The following is a 17,243-nucleotide window of genomic DNA, read 5'->3' on the forward strand; positions in this document are numbered from 1 at the left end:
CCATACTGGGCATAGCATATGTAGCCTCTTAAAGGGGACCTATTATGCAAAATTCACTTTGAACATAAATGTGAGTCGGCAGTGTGTGTACACAACCACCCTACAATGTTAAAAGTCCACTCACTCCTATTTCTTATATTTCTATTAATCAAAAACAGTGTCTCAAAATGATCAGTTTTCGTTTCTGCTCTAAAGTGACGTCACTTTAGAGCAGGCCTCGCCCACGACTGGTGACGGACTCCACCCTATTATCATAGATCCTCCCCTGAGTGATTGACACACAGTCTGCCATTTTTTTCTGTACTGGAGCAGCTACGGTGAGAAGAATAATGTCTCAGCTTCGTAAGCGTCACAAGTGTTCTGTTGTTGGCTGTAAAAGTGAACATAAGAGTCTTCATGTACTCCCAGCATCAGAGCCACTGAAGACGCAGTGGACAAGTTTAGTTTTTGAAGCAAATGTGCCCCAAAACATATCAAAATTTGTGAATGTTTGTGCAAATCATTTTACACCGGACTGAGGATCAATATTGTGAAGGTTGCACGGGAAAGGACGAGTTGGGAGCTCAGACACCGTCAAAGTAAGGCTTTTATTTTCTGCCCTCTGCACAGCCTGTACACTCTCTCTAGTGTTTTCCTGGGTTCACTCAGATAGCTTCACCAAAAACAAAAACTCTCCATAAACATAAACTTCTTAAAAGACATGCAGCTTTTTGACATTCAGGACACACGCCAACACTGGACTGACACGTCGTTCTCTCTCTGCTTCTTACGGTGGTGTGGCTGTTTATATGCTGCTCTCCACAGCTCACTGGAATTAGAGAGGTGTTAGACATAATTTATCTCCGGTGTAAGCGCCCTTTCTCTCTCTCTCCAGATGGGCACTCGACCACGCCCCCGCTGCCACAAATATAAAGCAGGATTTTCAAAAATTCAATTCTCAAGCATGGATCAGTACCAACTGTTCGTGTTCCAGCTTTAGTATCGAACTTTATATTTTGTTAATGTTTGCAAATCGCCTTTCCGAATGTGCTTGTTAGCTGATTCCACGGCTAATGCAGCTAAAGTTGCCATTGTCTCTGATTGTATTCACAGAGAACAGAGCTATGTAGTTCTTTTTATGCTTACTGTCTGTATAATAATAGGGAGCGGGGAGCAGCAGCTAATTTGCATTTAAAGAGACACACGAAAACAGCGTGTTTTTGATTTCACCTAAAAAGAGGCATTTACAACATGGTATAATAAATGATCCATGGGGTAGTTTGAGCTGAAACTTCAGACACATTCTGGGGACACCTGAGACTTATATTACATCTTGTAAAAAGGGCAATAATAGGTCTCCTTTAAGCTCCTCCGACTCAAATGGTGGAGGAGAAAAGGACTGCAATTTAGTAATCTGCGAGCGAAAGGATGCAGAGATGACTTCAAGCAAATAGCCCAAACGAGGCCTCAGCACGACCATAGATAACCCTGGCGCAAAATCCATGCACAAGGGATTAATCGACAGGGCATGCAAATCACCAACCCTCATAAACAATGCCAATGCTAATAACAGGGTCGTTTTAAGAGTCTGAAATTTATCAGATACTGATGTAAAAGGCTCGAACGGAGCAGCTGAGAGTGACTCTAATAACATAGATAAACCCCATAAAGGGACGTGGATGGGACGAAAAGGCCTATGGGGCACCTGTTGAGGGGCCAAACCCACAATTTCCATAACTCGGGCCAGGGGGTGCCAAATGCTGCCCTGCGCCTAAGACAACGAGTCTTAGCGCCTAAGAGACGAAAACCAATACGGCGCCACTAACAGAAGCAGAACACGATCCTCCCCAACCCTCTGCAGAACCGAGTGCAGCAGGTTGATCGGTGGAAACGTGTAAATACGCGCTGTTGGCCTCTGATGTGCTAGCTCATCGATACCCAGCGGTGCTGGGGACGAGAGAGAAAACCAAAGGCGACAGTGTTACGTCTCGCTTGATGCAAATAGGTCCACTTCCACTCTGCCGAACCTCATCCAGATTTGTTCTACAATCTGCAGATGTAATGTCCATTCTCCAGGCATCAAACCCTGTCTGGACAGGAGATCCGCCCCCAAATTCAACCAGCCCAGAACATGTACTGCTCAGAGACAGCACTTTGTCCTGTGCACACAGAAGAATGCGGCGTGCCAGCCTTAACATGGCACTAGTGCGTACCCCTCCCTAACGGTTGATGTAGCCACCAATGACCTGTTGTCTGATTGGATGAGGACATGACTGCCCCGAATTTCCGGAAGGAAAAACCTCAAAGCCAACAGCACCGCTAGCATCTCCATACAGTTTATGTGCCAATTCAGCCACTGACCCATCCATACTCCTTGAGCAGGATAGTTCTTGTACACAGTGCCCCAGAGGAGGCGTCTGTCATTATCACCTTGCGGCGACACACCTGCCCCAATGGAACACCCATCCACAAAAAGCAGTTCTGTTTCTATGGTAACAGAGCTTGGTAGCACCCACGTATCACTCTGATGGGACGAAACACATGCGTCAGTGGTTGAAGTCCCTTTACGGTGTTCATCCAACACTGAAAATGTCTTGCATGCAACATGCCCAGGGGAATGACAGCGGATGTTGTGATCAAAAGCCCCAAAAGCCTGTGAAATGTTCTTGCAGGGAGAAGATCACTAGACACTGGCAGAATGACAGATCGAAATTAATGCATGATTCTCTATTGCAGCGCAACGAGTAACCACTAGATTGCGCTCTTGGCTTACATTTGGCGGCCACCTTGCAAGCAGCACGGTGGAGGGAAGCCCTTGCATCTCCATCTTTGTGACTGATTGAATGGGGTTTAACAATGTTTGCCTTATTATATTTAGGCATAATGAATGTTGTCCTGAAGTGTGCTTACAGCAGGAACGTTTACAGAAAAAAAATCTCTTTCCTGGTGTTTTGAAAGGGAAAGAGTGTATGAATATTGGGGAAGAGCACTTGTGCTTTTTGTACATAAAATTCTGTTATGCCTGTCCCGCGACCTTAGTTATGGGGACAGAGGCCGAATTCGATTGGGTAAGGATAACAAGGGGCTACTCTGAATGTATCAACAGCAGAGGACACCAGATAAACCATCTTCCTTGGCATTAGAACAGGGAAAAATGTGTGAACATGGGAGGAATTGAGAGCAAGCAGGTTTGCCACAACAGTCCCAGCATTTATTATGAGGGGAACAGCGTATGACATTTATGAGAGTGTGATTTATGAACACTCATGCTTATTAAACATCGAATTATGTTATGCCTGTCCCGAGACCCTTGGCTATGGGGACAGAGGCCGAATTCGATTGGGCAAGTATAAAACGGAGTCACTCTGAATGTATTAACAGCAGAGGACGCTAGATAAACCATCTTCCCTAGCATTAGAACGGGGAAGAATGTGTGAACATGGGAAATAAATTAACATTAATTTTCCTATTTTAAGCTTGCTCCCCAGCGTAAGTCACAGGGCTAAACTGAGCCATAACATACCTTTGATACCAATTGGCCTTCATAGGAGAATTTTGATACCAACTGGCCTCCATAGCACATTTTGATACCAATTTGCCTGCAGAGAACATTTTGATACCAATTGGTCTCCAGAGGCGAATTTTGCTACCAATTTGACTCCAAGTATGACCCAATGGTTTCTTAAGCAGAAACTATAATCCAATCCATACATAATTTGACATGTTTGGTCCTCCTTACACATCAAGACCTACTCGATCATCACCATACACAATAAATCTCGAGTGTCTGATGCAAGAGAACTCAAAACACAACTCCTTAACACATGAACAAACTCACCTTAATAGGAGTGAGGAGTGCGAAGTACGTGCCGTCATTGAACAGGGACAGAGATGGCATTTGCGTCTATTCACCCGTCAAAGAAAGGATGGCCGCGCAAACATTTGAGTTTCACACACTCGCTGATGGGACCCAGGGGGGCAGTGGTGGCTCAGCAGTTAAGGCTCTGGGTTACTGATCAGAAGGTTGGGGGTTCAAGCCCCAGCACTGCCAAAATGCCACTGTTGGGCCCTTGAGCAAGGCCCTTGACCCTATCCACTCCAGGGGTGCCATATCATGGCTGACCCTGCACTCTGACCCCAGCTTAGCTGGGATATGTGGGAAAAAAAAAAAAGAATTTCACTGTATATGTGCAAAATGTATCATGTGTGATAAATAAATAAAGTAAAATTATTATAATTATTGAGATCTGGGGAATTTGGAGGCCAAGTCAACACCTTAGATGCTGGGGGGCAGTGATAGCTCAGCAGTTAAGGCTCTGGGTTACTGATCAGAAGGTCAGGGGTTCAAGCCCCAACACTGCCAAGATGCCACTGTTGGGCCCTTGAGCAAGGCCCTTGACCCTATCTGCTCCAGGGGTGCTGTATCATGGCTGACCCTGCACTCTGACCCCAGCCTAGCTGGGATATGTGAAAAGAAGAATTTCACTGTATATGTGCAAATGTATAATGTGTGATAAATAAAGAACAATTACAACAATTACAATTAATTATAGTAACGCCAACGAAGCATCCCGCACGTCAGTTCACAAGATTGTATTGGAGAAATTTTTTTTATTTTTTTTTTTAAAGGAATAGATCACCCAAAAATGAAAATGTGCTGATAATTTACTCACCCTCAGGCCATCCAAGATGTACCTGAGTTTCTTTCTTCATCAAAACAGAATTTAAGATTTTAAACAATGCAAGTGAATGTACTCCATTTTTTGACTGTCCAAAAAGCATATTTAGGGTGTATCGAAATAATTCACACGACTCCAGTCGACAAATAAAGTTCTTCTGAACCCAAACAATTGATTATTTTTAGAAACAAAACAATACTTATATATTTTTTAACTACAAATGTTCACTTCCATACATCTCTGTGACGCACGCTCATGAGAGGGATGACGTAAGCTCGTTGGTAAGGTCACACATCACGTGGAGAAGGAGGCAGGAAGCGCATCATTGTTTACAAGAGAAACTTGCACAGACCACAGACCAAGCGCCGTTCACACACCAAAACAGTCCAAAACAATTTCAAACACGATGTCGGAGGATTTTGATTTTAGAAGAGAAGATTCTAATAAAACAACCCATCATACAACTTGATAAGTTGTAAATAATAGGAGGACACACACACACACACACACACACACACACACACACACACACACACACACACACACACACAGATACACACACACAAAAGAAAGATTATTCACACAAAAAATTAATTTCCAAATAATAAATAAAAAAAAAAAAAAACATTACTGCAGTAAATAACCATATTTTATTTCGGAGCAATGCCGTTTCGTTATCTACTTACGCTTTTTCTTTAGCAGAAATATATAGGCTATATGACAAAGTTTTCACACATACCTGAGTTCGCTGGAAAAACAGCATGGGCACAGCCGATGAATTCAGATATTGACCCTTTGTTTCTTTCGATGGTCTGAAATCCTCAGGGGTAAAATGTTCACTGCACACCCTCCAATATTTGAGAGAATGTAGGGGTGTACTGATATCCAGGTTCAGCGTGATAAGCCAGAGCTTCAATCGCTCATGATCATGTATAGGCAATTGATGAAAAGTTAATATTTTTCCCGGCGTGCATTTTCTTTGGGGTTTCTGAAGGTTGAAGCATCCAGGATACACACACCAAATGACCATTTTGAACAATACATTTATACAAATACAAATCTACAGCAAAGACAGTTAAACTTTTGTACAGCGCTCCTCTTGTAAGCAATGATGCGCTTCCTGCCTCCTCATCCACGTGATGCGTGACCTTACCAACGAGCTTATGTCATCCCTCTCATGAGCGTGTGTCCCAGAGATGTACGGAAGAGAACATTTATAGTTAAAAAGTATATAAGTATTGTTTTGTTTCTAAAAATAATCAATCGTTTGGGTTCAGAAGAACTTTATTTGTCGACTGGAGTCATGTGGATTATTTTGATGCACCCTTAATTCCATTTTGGACCGTCAAAAAAATGGAGTACATTCACTTGCATTGTTTTAAGGAGGAGGGCTGAAATGAAATCCTAAAAATCTTAAATTCTGTTTTGATGAAGAAAGAAACTCAGATACATCTTGGATGGCCTGAGTAAATTATCAGCAAATTTTCATTTTTGGGTGAACTATTCCTTTAAGTCCCTGGGCCTGAGCACTGATAACGCAGGTGCTCGCCCTCCGTGCGCTCCAAAAACTTGAGAGAAAGAAAGAGAGGTCGGGGCCGAACCCCGTGCCTCATTACATTTCTGTGAACTCTCTATGGTGACAAAATAGAAGAAATTAGGTATTTTTAAACAAGTCTACCTTTTCCATGTTCCCACGATGAAGCCCCTCCAAACCAGCATTTCCTTGATGGAAAATGGCCTGCATAATGCCTAACAGTGCCAAACTAGGCCACGTGTCAGATAAAGGAGCATGCCTCGATGGCGAGAATGGTGTATCCGTCCAGAGGGAGAGTGAAACACAAGGAAAAGTCAGGTGCCCGTCCTTAGTCCTTCTTCTTATGACAAAAGCCGGAGCCTCAAGGCTCATATGGCTCCTTTCAAAGATCGCATGGTTTGACAGAGCCTCGATGAAGCGCCATTGGGCCTGTTTAACAATATGGTTAAATCTGCACACGATCAACTAATTTCCAACGACGTCCTCACATGTTGTCACTCAAAAGGGAGAACATAGGGGCCTGGGTAACTCAGTGGTAAAGACGCTGGCTACCACCCCTGGAATTCGCGAGTTAGAATCCCAGGGCGTGCTGAGTGACTCCAGCCAGGTCTCCTAAGCAACCAAATTGGCCCGGTTGCTAGGGAGGGTAGAGTCACATGGGGTAACCTCCTCGTGGTCGCTATAATGTGGTTCGTTCTCGGTGGGGCGCGTGGTGAGTTTAGTGTGGTTGCTGCAGTGGGTGGCGTGAAGCCTCCACACGTGCTATGTCTCCGTGACAACGTGCTCAACAAGCCACGTGATAAGCCCACCTATCTTTCAAAGGATTTTGCGAATGCCCACCTAAAATAAGTTATGATGCGTATGGCCGCCAGAACAGTGAGGAGGCTTTTGACCCACAATTTTTAATTATACTAAGGTGATGCCGCAGCACCGTTGAGTGAATTGTGATTTATTATTATAATTTTTTAATGAGTGTACAGAGATTCTCTTCACGGAGCAGCGGGAGGCGGGACTGCAACTGAAGACACAGGCGTAATTAGACAGTTTGACTTAGCTGAGCTACCAATCAGAACATTCGTTTTAGACACGATTGGATATTTTCTAACCAATCATATTTTCTGTTTCAGTAAGGGGCGGGACATTTCTAGCATCTACAGCAGGGGTTGGCAACCTTTTTGACATGGAGTGCCATTTTTGATTTTCCTAGTCAATGGCTGTGCCAACCAACTCCCCCCCCCAAAAAAAAGAACAAAAGAAAAACAAGCGCATAAATGTGATTTTCCAAAGTTTGAGTCCACAAATATTTCTGTTTTACATTTTTCCAAATTTTATTGTTTATTTTTCATTACAAATTATATTATCAGCATAACAGTTTGAGTGAACAATTTGTGCAAAACCTGATGATTATGATATAATCATGATCCTGCATGTGAAAGGAATTAATGAATGAAAACCTGTCCTTTTGTGCAAAATGAGTTAACACAGTTAATGTCACAAATTTGCTTATTTGATTACTTATCACGAAATTGTGTGGAATCTTAAATATTTCTTATTATGTCATTGTAATCATATGATCACTAGTACGCAAGCAACAGCGAGAGAGGAGCAGGCTATTTTATTTATATGAATTTTTTCGCACCTGCATTCCAATCTACATCTTGATGTAATCCTTCCTTATGATCACACAGCTTGTTTCATCAGATGAATGGGAGGATAAACACTATTAAAGTGTGATGAGACTCACGCTGCGCGTGCAAGCCATTCACGCATCGCAAGCCGATCAACTATTTAGCCTTTTTCGGTGAATCACACCTGCAAAATCCTAAAACTTTATTTCCAGGTTTAATTTACATTTTGAAAAGACTCAGATTTTTGAACACCACGATGTGGGTTTATGTTTTATCTTTTAATCGTTTAATGTAATTTTGAGTGTGCGACCATGGTTTAAGGAGGGTGAACCTGTATGCGAAATCTCAAGGAATAATAGTGGTGTTTTCCTTATTACATGATGTGTTGTTCTGAAAGCAAAAAGAAACAAATGAAACATGGAATGTAGGCTGTCATCCATGCAGCCTGACCGAAACAAAGCGGGCACGTTTACTCACGCGATTAACTGAAAGTGAAGCACTGCTGGCTCGTGATGTGCGAATGGCTTGCATGCGCTGCACGAGCCTGTTGGGTATACTGCAGTCTCGTCACCAGTGTTGGGTAATGTTACTTTTAAAAGTAACTCGTTAGAATATTGCATTACTTCTTAAAGTAACTTAATTAAAAAGTTATTTGTATGGAAAGTAAAGTGTTACTTTACTTTTGTGTTACTTTTTTCTCACAGCCACTTTCTCTTCTGCTATGCATTCCATACAAATAAGCCATGCATTGCATACAAGATACATTGCAGGTCATGCTAGCTACTGTACAACACTCATGTCAAAACCACATTGTAAACAAACAGATATTTAGAAAGTAGGTCTTCACGTCATATTTATAATAAAGAATCAATAACATGAATATGCATGATTTGTTTTTTCATCAACATGGCAGCCAATATGAATAATGAAGAATAACCACTGTCTTACCTAAAGCAGCAAAGTCCAACACTTGAACCTGCATCATATCTGTCATCATATGTGGTGCCCATCGACAATGTCAGAGTCAACTTAAGATGTTTTTCAAAAGTCAGGATAAAGTTCAGTGGGGAATGCCAGCCTAACATGTTCAAGGAATAAGTCTGATGAATAAATAAATATTTTTCACTTAAGTCATCTCAGTGCACGCTTGTTTTGAGTTGATCCACGGTGCATACAGACGCCACAACTTCAAAGGCACATGTTAATACAACTTGAATGGAATAGTTTTTAATGCTACCAGAATGTCATAAAAACGGGTTGTTTCATGAATCAAAGTATTTGTATATTATTAATATTTTTAAGAAACTAAGACATTTTCTCTGTATACACAATTGATGTAAAACGTTGCTCGGAGCGACTGATCCAGAGTCTTTTCTCATCCCATTCTCCCAGTTACAGGAGAGCTGTAACACAGAGCAGTTCAGCTGCATAAGTCAGTGAATTGAGCGAGTATTTCACCCTGTGTATCATGTCGTGGCCAGTGGAAGACTAGTCTTATAATCTCTCTGCCTAAACACATTTACTGATTTTCTTTTTTTTTTTTTTTTTTAATGCAGTGTGTATTAACACATGAATCAACTGCGTTTCACTCAACTGAATGTTGACGTCATATTAGTCTAAAACACAAAATGTGCATGCACGTTAGCGAGTTGATTGATAGGCTATGTCTGTATCTAAAAGGTGATTGGCTCTTTTACCTGCAAGGCAGGACTTCCTTTCTACATCCATTGACTGTTGGGTGCTAGAGCTTCTTGGTTGGGCGTTCCAATTTCTCTCATTCATTTAAATAGAAGTGACTCGTCTCTGCTAAATAGTCTCTGGCCTCACACTCTCTAGAACTACATTGCCAATCATGCACTACGTCTCCTCCCCGAAGTTTTGCACACTTTTACTCTTGATTTCTTGCAATACAGGGACCGTAGAGGTGTACAAAAGCAACGCATTACTTTATTTAAAAAGTAACTCAGATATTATGGTCTAAAATAAAAAATATTGCGTTACTTTACTCATTACTTGAAAAGGTAATCTGATTACGTAACGCGTGTTACTTTTATCGCGTTACCCCAACACTGCTCGTCACATATTAACTTTTTGTCTAGCCTCCCATTCAGCTCATGAAAACACGCTGTGTGATCATGAGGATTACATCAAGATGTAGATTGTAATGCAGGTGCGGAATTTATATAAATAAAATAGTCTACTCCTCTCTCGCCATTGCTTGTGTGCCAGTGATTACCCTGCATTGGCACACGTGCCATAGGTTGCTGACCCCTGGTCTACAGTGAGATGCGCCTGCAGTGCTGGTGTCACCATAATTATTTTGTGCTGTATATTTACCTCGTGGTTAAAAGTGAAAATATTTATGCATTTATATAAAAACTTATGCTATTCATCTTTGGGAAAATGATTACATTTACATTTACATTTATTCATTTGGCAGACGCTTTTATCCAAAGCGACTTACAAAAGAGGAAAACATAAGCGAATCATCTTAAGGAGACAGTGGTATGAAAAGTGCTGTATTACAAAGTTTCACTAGCATCAGAATAGTATTCAAAACAGAATAAAATGCAACAGGATTTTTATTTATTTATTTATTTATTTTTTTATGACTGGTTAAGTGCTCTTGGAAAAGATGTGTTTTTAGTCGTTTTTTGAAGACAGAGAGTGAGTCAGCTTCACGGATGGAGTTGGGAAGGTCGTTCCACCAACATTGAATAATGAAGCTGAAAGTCCGGGAAAGTGTTTTGGTGCCTCTTTGTGTTGGTACAACAAGGTGACGTTCCTTAGCCGACCGCAGGCTTCTAGTGGGCGCTTAGCTCTGCATAAATGATTTTAGGTATGCTGGAGCAGACCCAGTGACTGTTCTGTATGCCAGCGTCAGAGTCTTGAATTTGATACGTGTATCAACTGGCAGCCAGTGGAGAGAGACGAGTGGTGTAACATGCACTCTCTTTGATTCATTAAAGACCAGACGTGCTGCTGCATTCTGGATCATTTGCAGGGGTCTAATTGCAATGAGGCCTGCAATGAGGCCTGCAATGAGGCCTGCAATGAGGGCGTTACAGTAGTCCAGTCTAGTTATGACAAGTGACTGGACAAGCAGTTGTGTGGCATGTTCTGAGAGGAAGGGTCAACGAACCATAAATTGGGGGAGGGATCCTCAAAAAAATCACAGTTTGCCCTCCTTTTCAGTCACTACTACTTAAACAAATTCAAAGTTCAAATAATACACAAGTTTTAACAGAAGAATTAATGCAAGTGCTTTTATAAAATTATAAGCTTCACATTTCTGTTTAAACCCTCCAAACATTGGCCACATTCACTTTCATTCTCCCCATTCACTTCCATTGTAAGTGCCTCACTGTCCCTTACAAAAATTGAGAGTTCAGTGCAAACTTGCGGCAAATTGTCCATTGTTGCCAAAGGTTTGCCGAAGGTTCACCACTACCTGTGAAGAGCTGCAAAATTCTGGCAAACATTTTCAGCAAATCACAAGCTCATTTGCATGTGAAAATAACAAGTGGCAAATCTGCGGCAAGTTTGCGGCTAGTTTAGATGTTTTGTAAGGGGTAACCTCTTTTTTTTATTTAATTTTTTAATTTTTTTTTAAAGAAAAAATACATTTTTGTGGTAATCAACATTATGCCACAAATGCTTTCCATTGAGCTTAACTTGTACTGAACCCGGAACATTCCTTTAACGACTTGTTGGGTGCTACTCTCTGTTCTCTTTCTTTTCCCTTCTGTCTCTGTCCCTCTCCCTCTGTCCCTTTCTCCTGCCTGTGTTACACTAATTTCCCCATGGACTTGCTGTTGGGCTCCCAGCCCAGTTTAGGATCCCCGCCCTTTCTTAATGGAGCGTTTCAGCTCTGCAGTCGTTTAGTGTCATTATAGGGCTGCCCTGCTCCTGTGAGGCAGTAGTGTGAGACGTGTGGAGCATGCGAGACGTGCTCCCTAACTGCGGCTTCTAACGGCACAGAGAGAAGGGATGATCCTCATTCTCACATACTGTAGCTCCAGGGGGTTACATTGAAATGACACAGTCAAGACAATCACAGTTGGTGCTTATTATTTACTTTATGTAGAGTTTATTACGACATGGTCAGATTTTGCCAGTTCTTCTCTTTGGAGCTTGCCATTTATACTTACTACAATTAAAGCAACATAAGCAATGAGGTCTTGTTTTAACTGTTTACAGCAACATTCATTTAAACAGATACTTTCTTACCAAAACGAACTAAAAGGTACTGTAGGGGTTGACAAATGTTGCCAACCAATTTCATGATGTGGCAGGGATAGTAACTGAATGAATGCCATTTCAAAAACTCATTCTATCAGTTTTCAACATTTTCACCAGCTCTGGCTTCAGAAGAGTCTACCTTGAATTACATCTTTGACTTTTGGGACTGTTGATTCTTTTGCCTTCTTGTTTGGCCTTTCCCTCTTCACTTCTCTCTTTGGCTCATTAAGCATGTGCGTCATCATGTTTTCCTCTCCTGGCTTCTGTGAGAGAGCCACTACTTGTGCCAACCTTTAGTCTGCTGGAATATCTGTGCTCAGGGGCTTCCTGAAAAATGCTAAAAGTCACGGATTGGTGCCCGTTCAGTGACCCCCTTACCACTGGAGCAATGTCCCCTTGCGCCACTTTGTCCTGTCAGTAAACTACAGTCCTGTTTGAGGGGAGTGACTTGGTGTAAACACACTGCCTCTGAGCCCACTTTCAGTGCTCTCCCTGTGGCATATCAAGACTAAATTGTTTTTCCACATTCTCTCTGGGCTATTGTTTGTGATGTTCTTCCCCTTTGGTGCCCTGGCATAGTTGGGTTTGAATGCCCCTAGTTGCCTTTTTTGCGGGCACTAGATCAAAGCTGTTATTGTTTAGTGGGCATTTGTTTGCCTCACTTTTGGGAATAGAGTCTTTTATATCCTGGTGAGGGCAAGGCTTGTTCAGGTCAAAGGGGCAGAAAGGGACATTGTGTTTCTCTTATTGGGGAAAAACTTCTCATGTATTAAAAATAAAGCTCTCTCAAGGAAATTAAAAGGATTGTTCTGAATGCATTCTAGTTAAAAATGTCTTACATGTTTTAATATTTTTTTAATTTTAGTAATATTTCAAGCTTTTGCATTGCTCATCTGTACAGGTGATATTTCTCTCATGGATTGTGTTTTGCAGGTTCCTGGTGCACAGGACTTGGTTGACTTTTCACCAGTGTATCGCTGTTTACACATCTACACTGTATTGGTAAGTCCTCATATTTACCTTTTGCAATCCGTTTTATTTCAGGTTTGGTTTTGGTTTATCTTTTTTTTTTTTTTTTTTATTAGGGATGTGATCTGTATGTTGGACCACATGATTGTATTGCACAGATAACCTTCACTGTCTTGCCCATGACCTGACTGATACTCAGAGAACAGAAAGTGTGCATGAAAATGTGTTTCTGTGTGTGAGACAATGTGTCTTTTAGTGTTTGTTTGTGAATTTGTTCATCTTAAAATTATTAATGGTGCACTCTAAAAACAATCATGCAAAAACAGAAGCCCTTAGGTACCGATGTCAGTGTAAAAATGCATTATTCGAAGTCGGGTATGATTAATTTAGTCTGTGAGTCAGACTGTCCAATTAAAAGGAAATTTCGAGTTAATGCGAGAAATATTTTGCTAGTCTCAACTTGGTGGCACTCATGAATGTATGCCCAGCAACATATATAGATAAAGTGTGCATACACACTAGAGAAAGATCTGATGGATCGTTTGATGGACAGGAATGCGTAAGCTCTGTTTGGAGGGTGTGGAAAGAGCCTTGTCGATTTAAATTTAAGCGGGCATACAGCAAAATGAATTTCAAGACAGCACAACTGGACCACCCCACTGAGGTTCTCATTGATCAGTGGATTCAATGGATGCACCATTGCAATTGAAATCAATGCCTTCTCAGCATTCTATGACGCAGCATAAAGTCTTATGTGTGGTCGCAAAAAGCAACTTTTTCTCCAAGACTGATGTGACTAGAGTCTCATATGAGTGTACAACATTTTTTTCACATTTTTCAAAAATACTATTTTGCTATTACTATTTATTTCTGTTTAAAACTTTAGCAACAAACAAAGAATTTACTGAGTGTACATTTAAATGGGAAATGTCATGAGAAATCAAATTTTCCTTGATATTTTGACATACAGTTGTGCTCAAAAGTTTGCATACCCTTGGAGAATTGGTAATATATGTACCATTTTTAAAGAAAACATGAGTGAGCAGGCAAAACACATTTATTTTATTTCTTATGGGTATTCTTTTCACTATAGGCCTTGTTGACCCCTCTCCAAACATAGCGCTTATGGTGTGAGCATAAAGCTCTATTTTGGTCTCGTCACTCCAAATTACAGTGTGCCAGAAGCTGTGAGGCGTGTCAGGGTGTTGTCGGGCATATTGTAACCAGGCTTTTTTGTGACATTGGCGCAGTAAAGGCTTCTTTCTGGCAACTCGACCATGCAGCTCATTTTTGTTCAAGTATTGTCGTATTGTGCTCCTTGAAACAACCACACCATATTTTTCCAGAGCAGCCTGTATTTCTCCTGAGGTTACCTGTGGGTTTTTCTTTGTATCCCGAACAATTCTTCTGGCAGTTGTGGCTGAAATCTTTCTTGGTCTACCTGACCTTGGCTTTGTATCAAGAGATCCCTGAATTTTCCACTTTTTAATAAGTGATTGAACAGTACTGACTGGCATTTTCAAGGCTTTGGATATCTTTTTATATCCTTTTCCATCTTTATAAATTTCCATTACCATGTTACGCAGGTGTGGGAAATTAACCTTTTAATTGGCATTTATAAACGTGTGTGTCATGTTGTGTGCCAAACATTCAAGGGTATGTAAACTTTTGATCAGGGCCATTTGGGTGATTTCTGTTATCATTATGATTTAAAAAGGAGCCAAAAACTATTTGATAATAAATGGCTTCATATGATCACTATCCTTAAATAAAAGACAGTTTTTTTTTTTTTTTTTTTTTTTTTTTTTTGCATAATCAGTCATATTTTCAAAATCAATGCCAAAATTTCACAATTTCTGCCAGGGTGTGCAAACTTTTGAGCACAACTCTATAAGAGGTCTTTCTACTATAAAAACATACTGTACATTTCTGAACTGAAAACTTAATTCCCAATGCAATAAAAGCATTTTTTTGAAACCAAGCTGCAAAAATGCCTCGTTCTCTACTTCCACAACTTCCCTATGTCACTAGGGGGCCCATTAATTTATGAAAAACACCTCTACAGCAACAACATCAATGAATATTTAACATCATCGTACCCTTGGCCCAATCCAGTGGTGCTCATTTTGAAAGCAGAGAGAGAGCAGGACAGACAGGCCTAGTGTGATCTACTAACTATACCTGAACACTAAAAGGGACCCATCTGGACTATTTTGAATTATGTTTGTATATAAAAATGTACTAGACAGACATCTTTGACCGTTGTCATGTATTGCGCTCTGCTTTTAAATGACATGGTGTCAAGTTACAACTCTGAAAAGGAGATGGCTTTCTGTTTCATTCAGCTGCTCTGCCTCTTGCTGTTTTGAGCACAGACATGTCCTGGATGCGTTCTTGCGTCCATCAGCGATAATTTTAATTGTTGGTGTATGTAAACATGCACTAGATGGACATCTTTGACCGTTTTGATGCATTTCCGGTGATGTGCGCATCAGTGCAGGCGAGACTGTATGTGTCTGTCACCATGCTTTGGACTGTGTATGTGCATCGTGTGGATGTGTCTTCAGCATTTTTCAGTGTGGATTGTATGTTTTTTTGAGTTTATATCAGCGTGGATTGCTTGTGAACCAGTCATAATACGATTCAAGCTTTGCAAACTGTTATTGAAGGATGGGGCAGTTAAAAATACTATTGGACCCGATTGCAAAACTGTGAGTAAACAGTTTCTATCATGAATATTTCAAATGTCATGACTGTTTGATAGTTTATGGTGTGGTTGTGCTTGAGTGAACAGTATAATATATTCAGATGCTATGTGTTGGGTGTGTGTTATGTGTAAACCCTAAAATGTAGATTTATAAAGTTGTGGAGTTCATTCTCTTCCGATTGAGATTCAAATATGGCTGTATTCGAGGGGCTGCGTGATGTTAGATGATCGTAACAGTGGCCGTTTACGTTGAAGTTTAAAGGAGGCGCTTGGGACAAAACCAAACGTTTCAGACAGAGGGCCAGAGACAGGGTGAAATATGATCATATATTACTAAATTATGACTGTTTTTGTGCAAAAAAAAAAAAACAAAAAACGTTACATTATTAGTGGATCTCAGGGAAGATAATACAATTATTTATATATATATATATATATATATATATATATATATATATATATATATATATATATATATATATAAAAGAGTATGTCATGATCCCTTTAATGTGATGAGCAGATGTTTGAGTGTGATATGTGTTAATTTCTTTAATTTGTTCAGTGATAACTACAGTACTGTGCAAAAGTTTTAGGCACTTGTGAAAAACTTTCAAAGTGAGGATTTCTTACTAAAATTATGACATAAATAGTTTTCATTAATCAATTAACGTCATACAATGTCCAGTAAACAGAAAATAGCTAAATCAATATTTGGTGTGAACACATTTGCCTTCAAAACAGCACCAATTTTCCTACTTACACCTGGACTCGATGTTCAGTGGGGGGCTCTGTGAGGGCCATGCCATCTGTTGCAGGGCTCCCTGTTCTTCTATTCTATTCTATTCTGTTTGCAAAAGGAATATTTGGGAGTATAAAATGTATTTATATTTCCTATTGACACACTAAAGTAGCAGATATAAATAACCATCTTAAGACAAATGTTTTTGTGAGACATCTTATGTGCCTAAGACTTTTTCACAGTACTGTATATCTGAAAAGTCACGTCAAATCTAAATGGGTTATGGCAGTTGCCTGACAATGGCTCAACTCAAATTTGTCAGTGGAAACTGCACCATAGTTTACCAGTAAGTTCTCCCCCCAAAAGTAACCTGGATTGCTTCCTGCACAAACATTGCATTTGAAGCACCCACATACAAAGAAGAACACTTTTCTTAAATGCATCAATCTTAATTTTTTTGCTATAAACTTGCCATTAATGGAGTCAAGACTACTTAGACTGTTTGCATTTATTTTGTGTTTGGAAAACTAAGAATGGGTGTAGATATATGTGCATTTGTGAAAATGCATTTGTTTTTTGTTTTTTTGAGTATGCACGTATTTGTTTTCTGAGTGTACATGCTGACAGCACTTCATGGACATTGAATTGTGTTGAGGCAATGGAATGTCACTTTATGACTAGAGCCTGACCAATATGGGATTTTTGAGACGATACCGATTTTATATAGTTAATTTTTTGAGCTAGAATGAAAACAGACCTTTTCTGT

General features: G+C 40.3%; 1 protein-coding gene across 2 annotated transcripts in view; it reads left to right on the plus strand.

Moving 5' to 3' along the window:
• The window catches only part of exoc6b (exocyst complex component 6B), a 170,133-nt gene that overhangs the window by 66,295 nt on the left and 86,595 nt on the right, over window positions 1–17,243 (plus strand). For both annotated transcript variants that reach the window (XM_051722276.1, XM_051722363.1), the window contains exon 8: window positions 12,996–13,064. In XM_051722276.1, the coding sequence (XP_051578236.1) occupies window positions 12,996–13,064 (69 nt within the window). The remainder of the gene's footprint in view (window positions 1–12,995; window positions 13,065–17,243) is intronic.

This window comes from Myxocyprinus asiaticus, chromosome 1 (genome assembly GCF_019703515.2).
Source record: "Myxocyprinus asiaticus isolate MX2 ecotype Aquarium Trade chromosome 1, UBuf_Myxa_2, whole genome shotgun sequence".
Lineage (NCBI taxonomy): Eukaryota > Metazoa > Chordata > Actinopteri > Cypriniformes > Catostomidae > Myxocyprinus > Myxocyprinus asiaticus.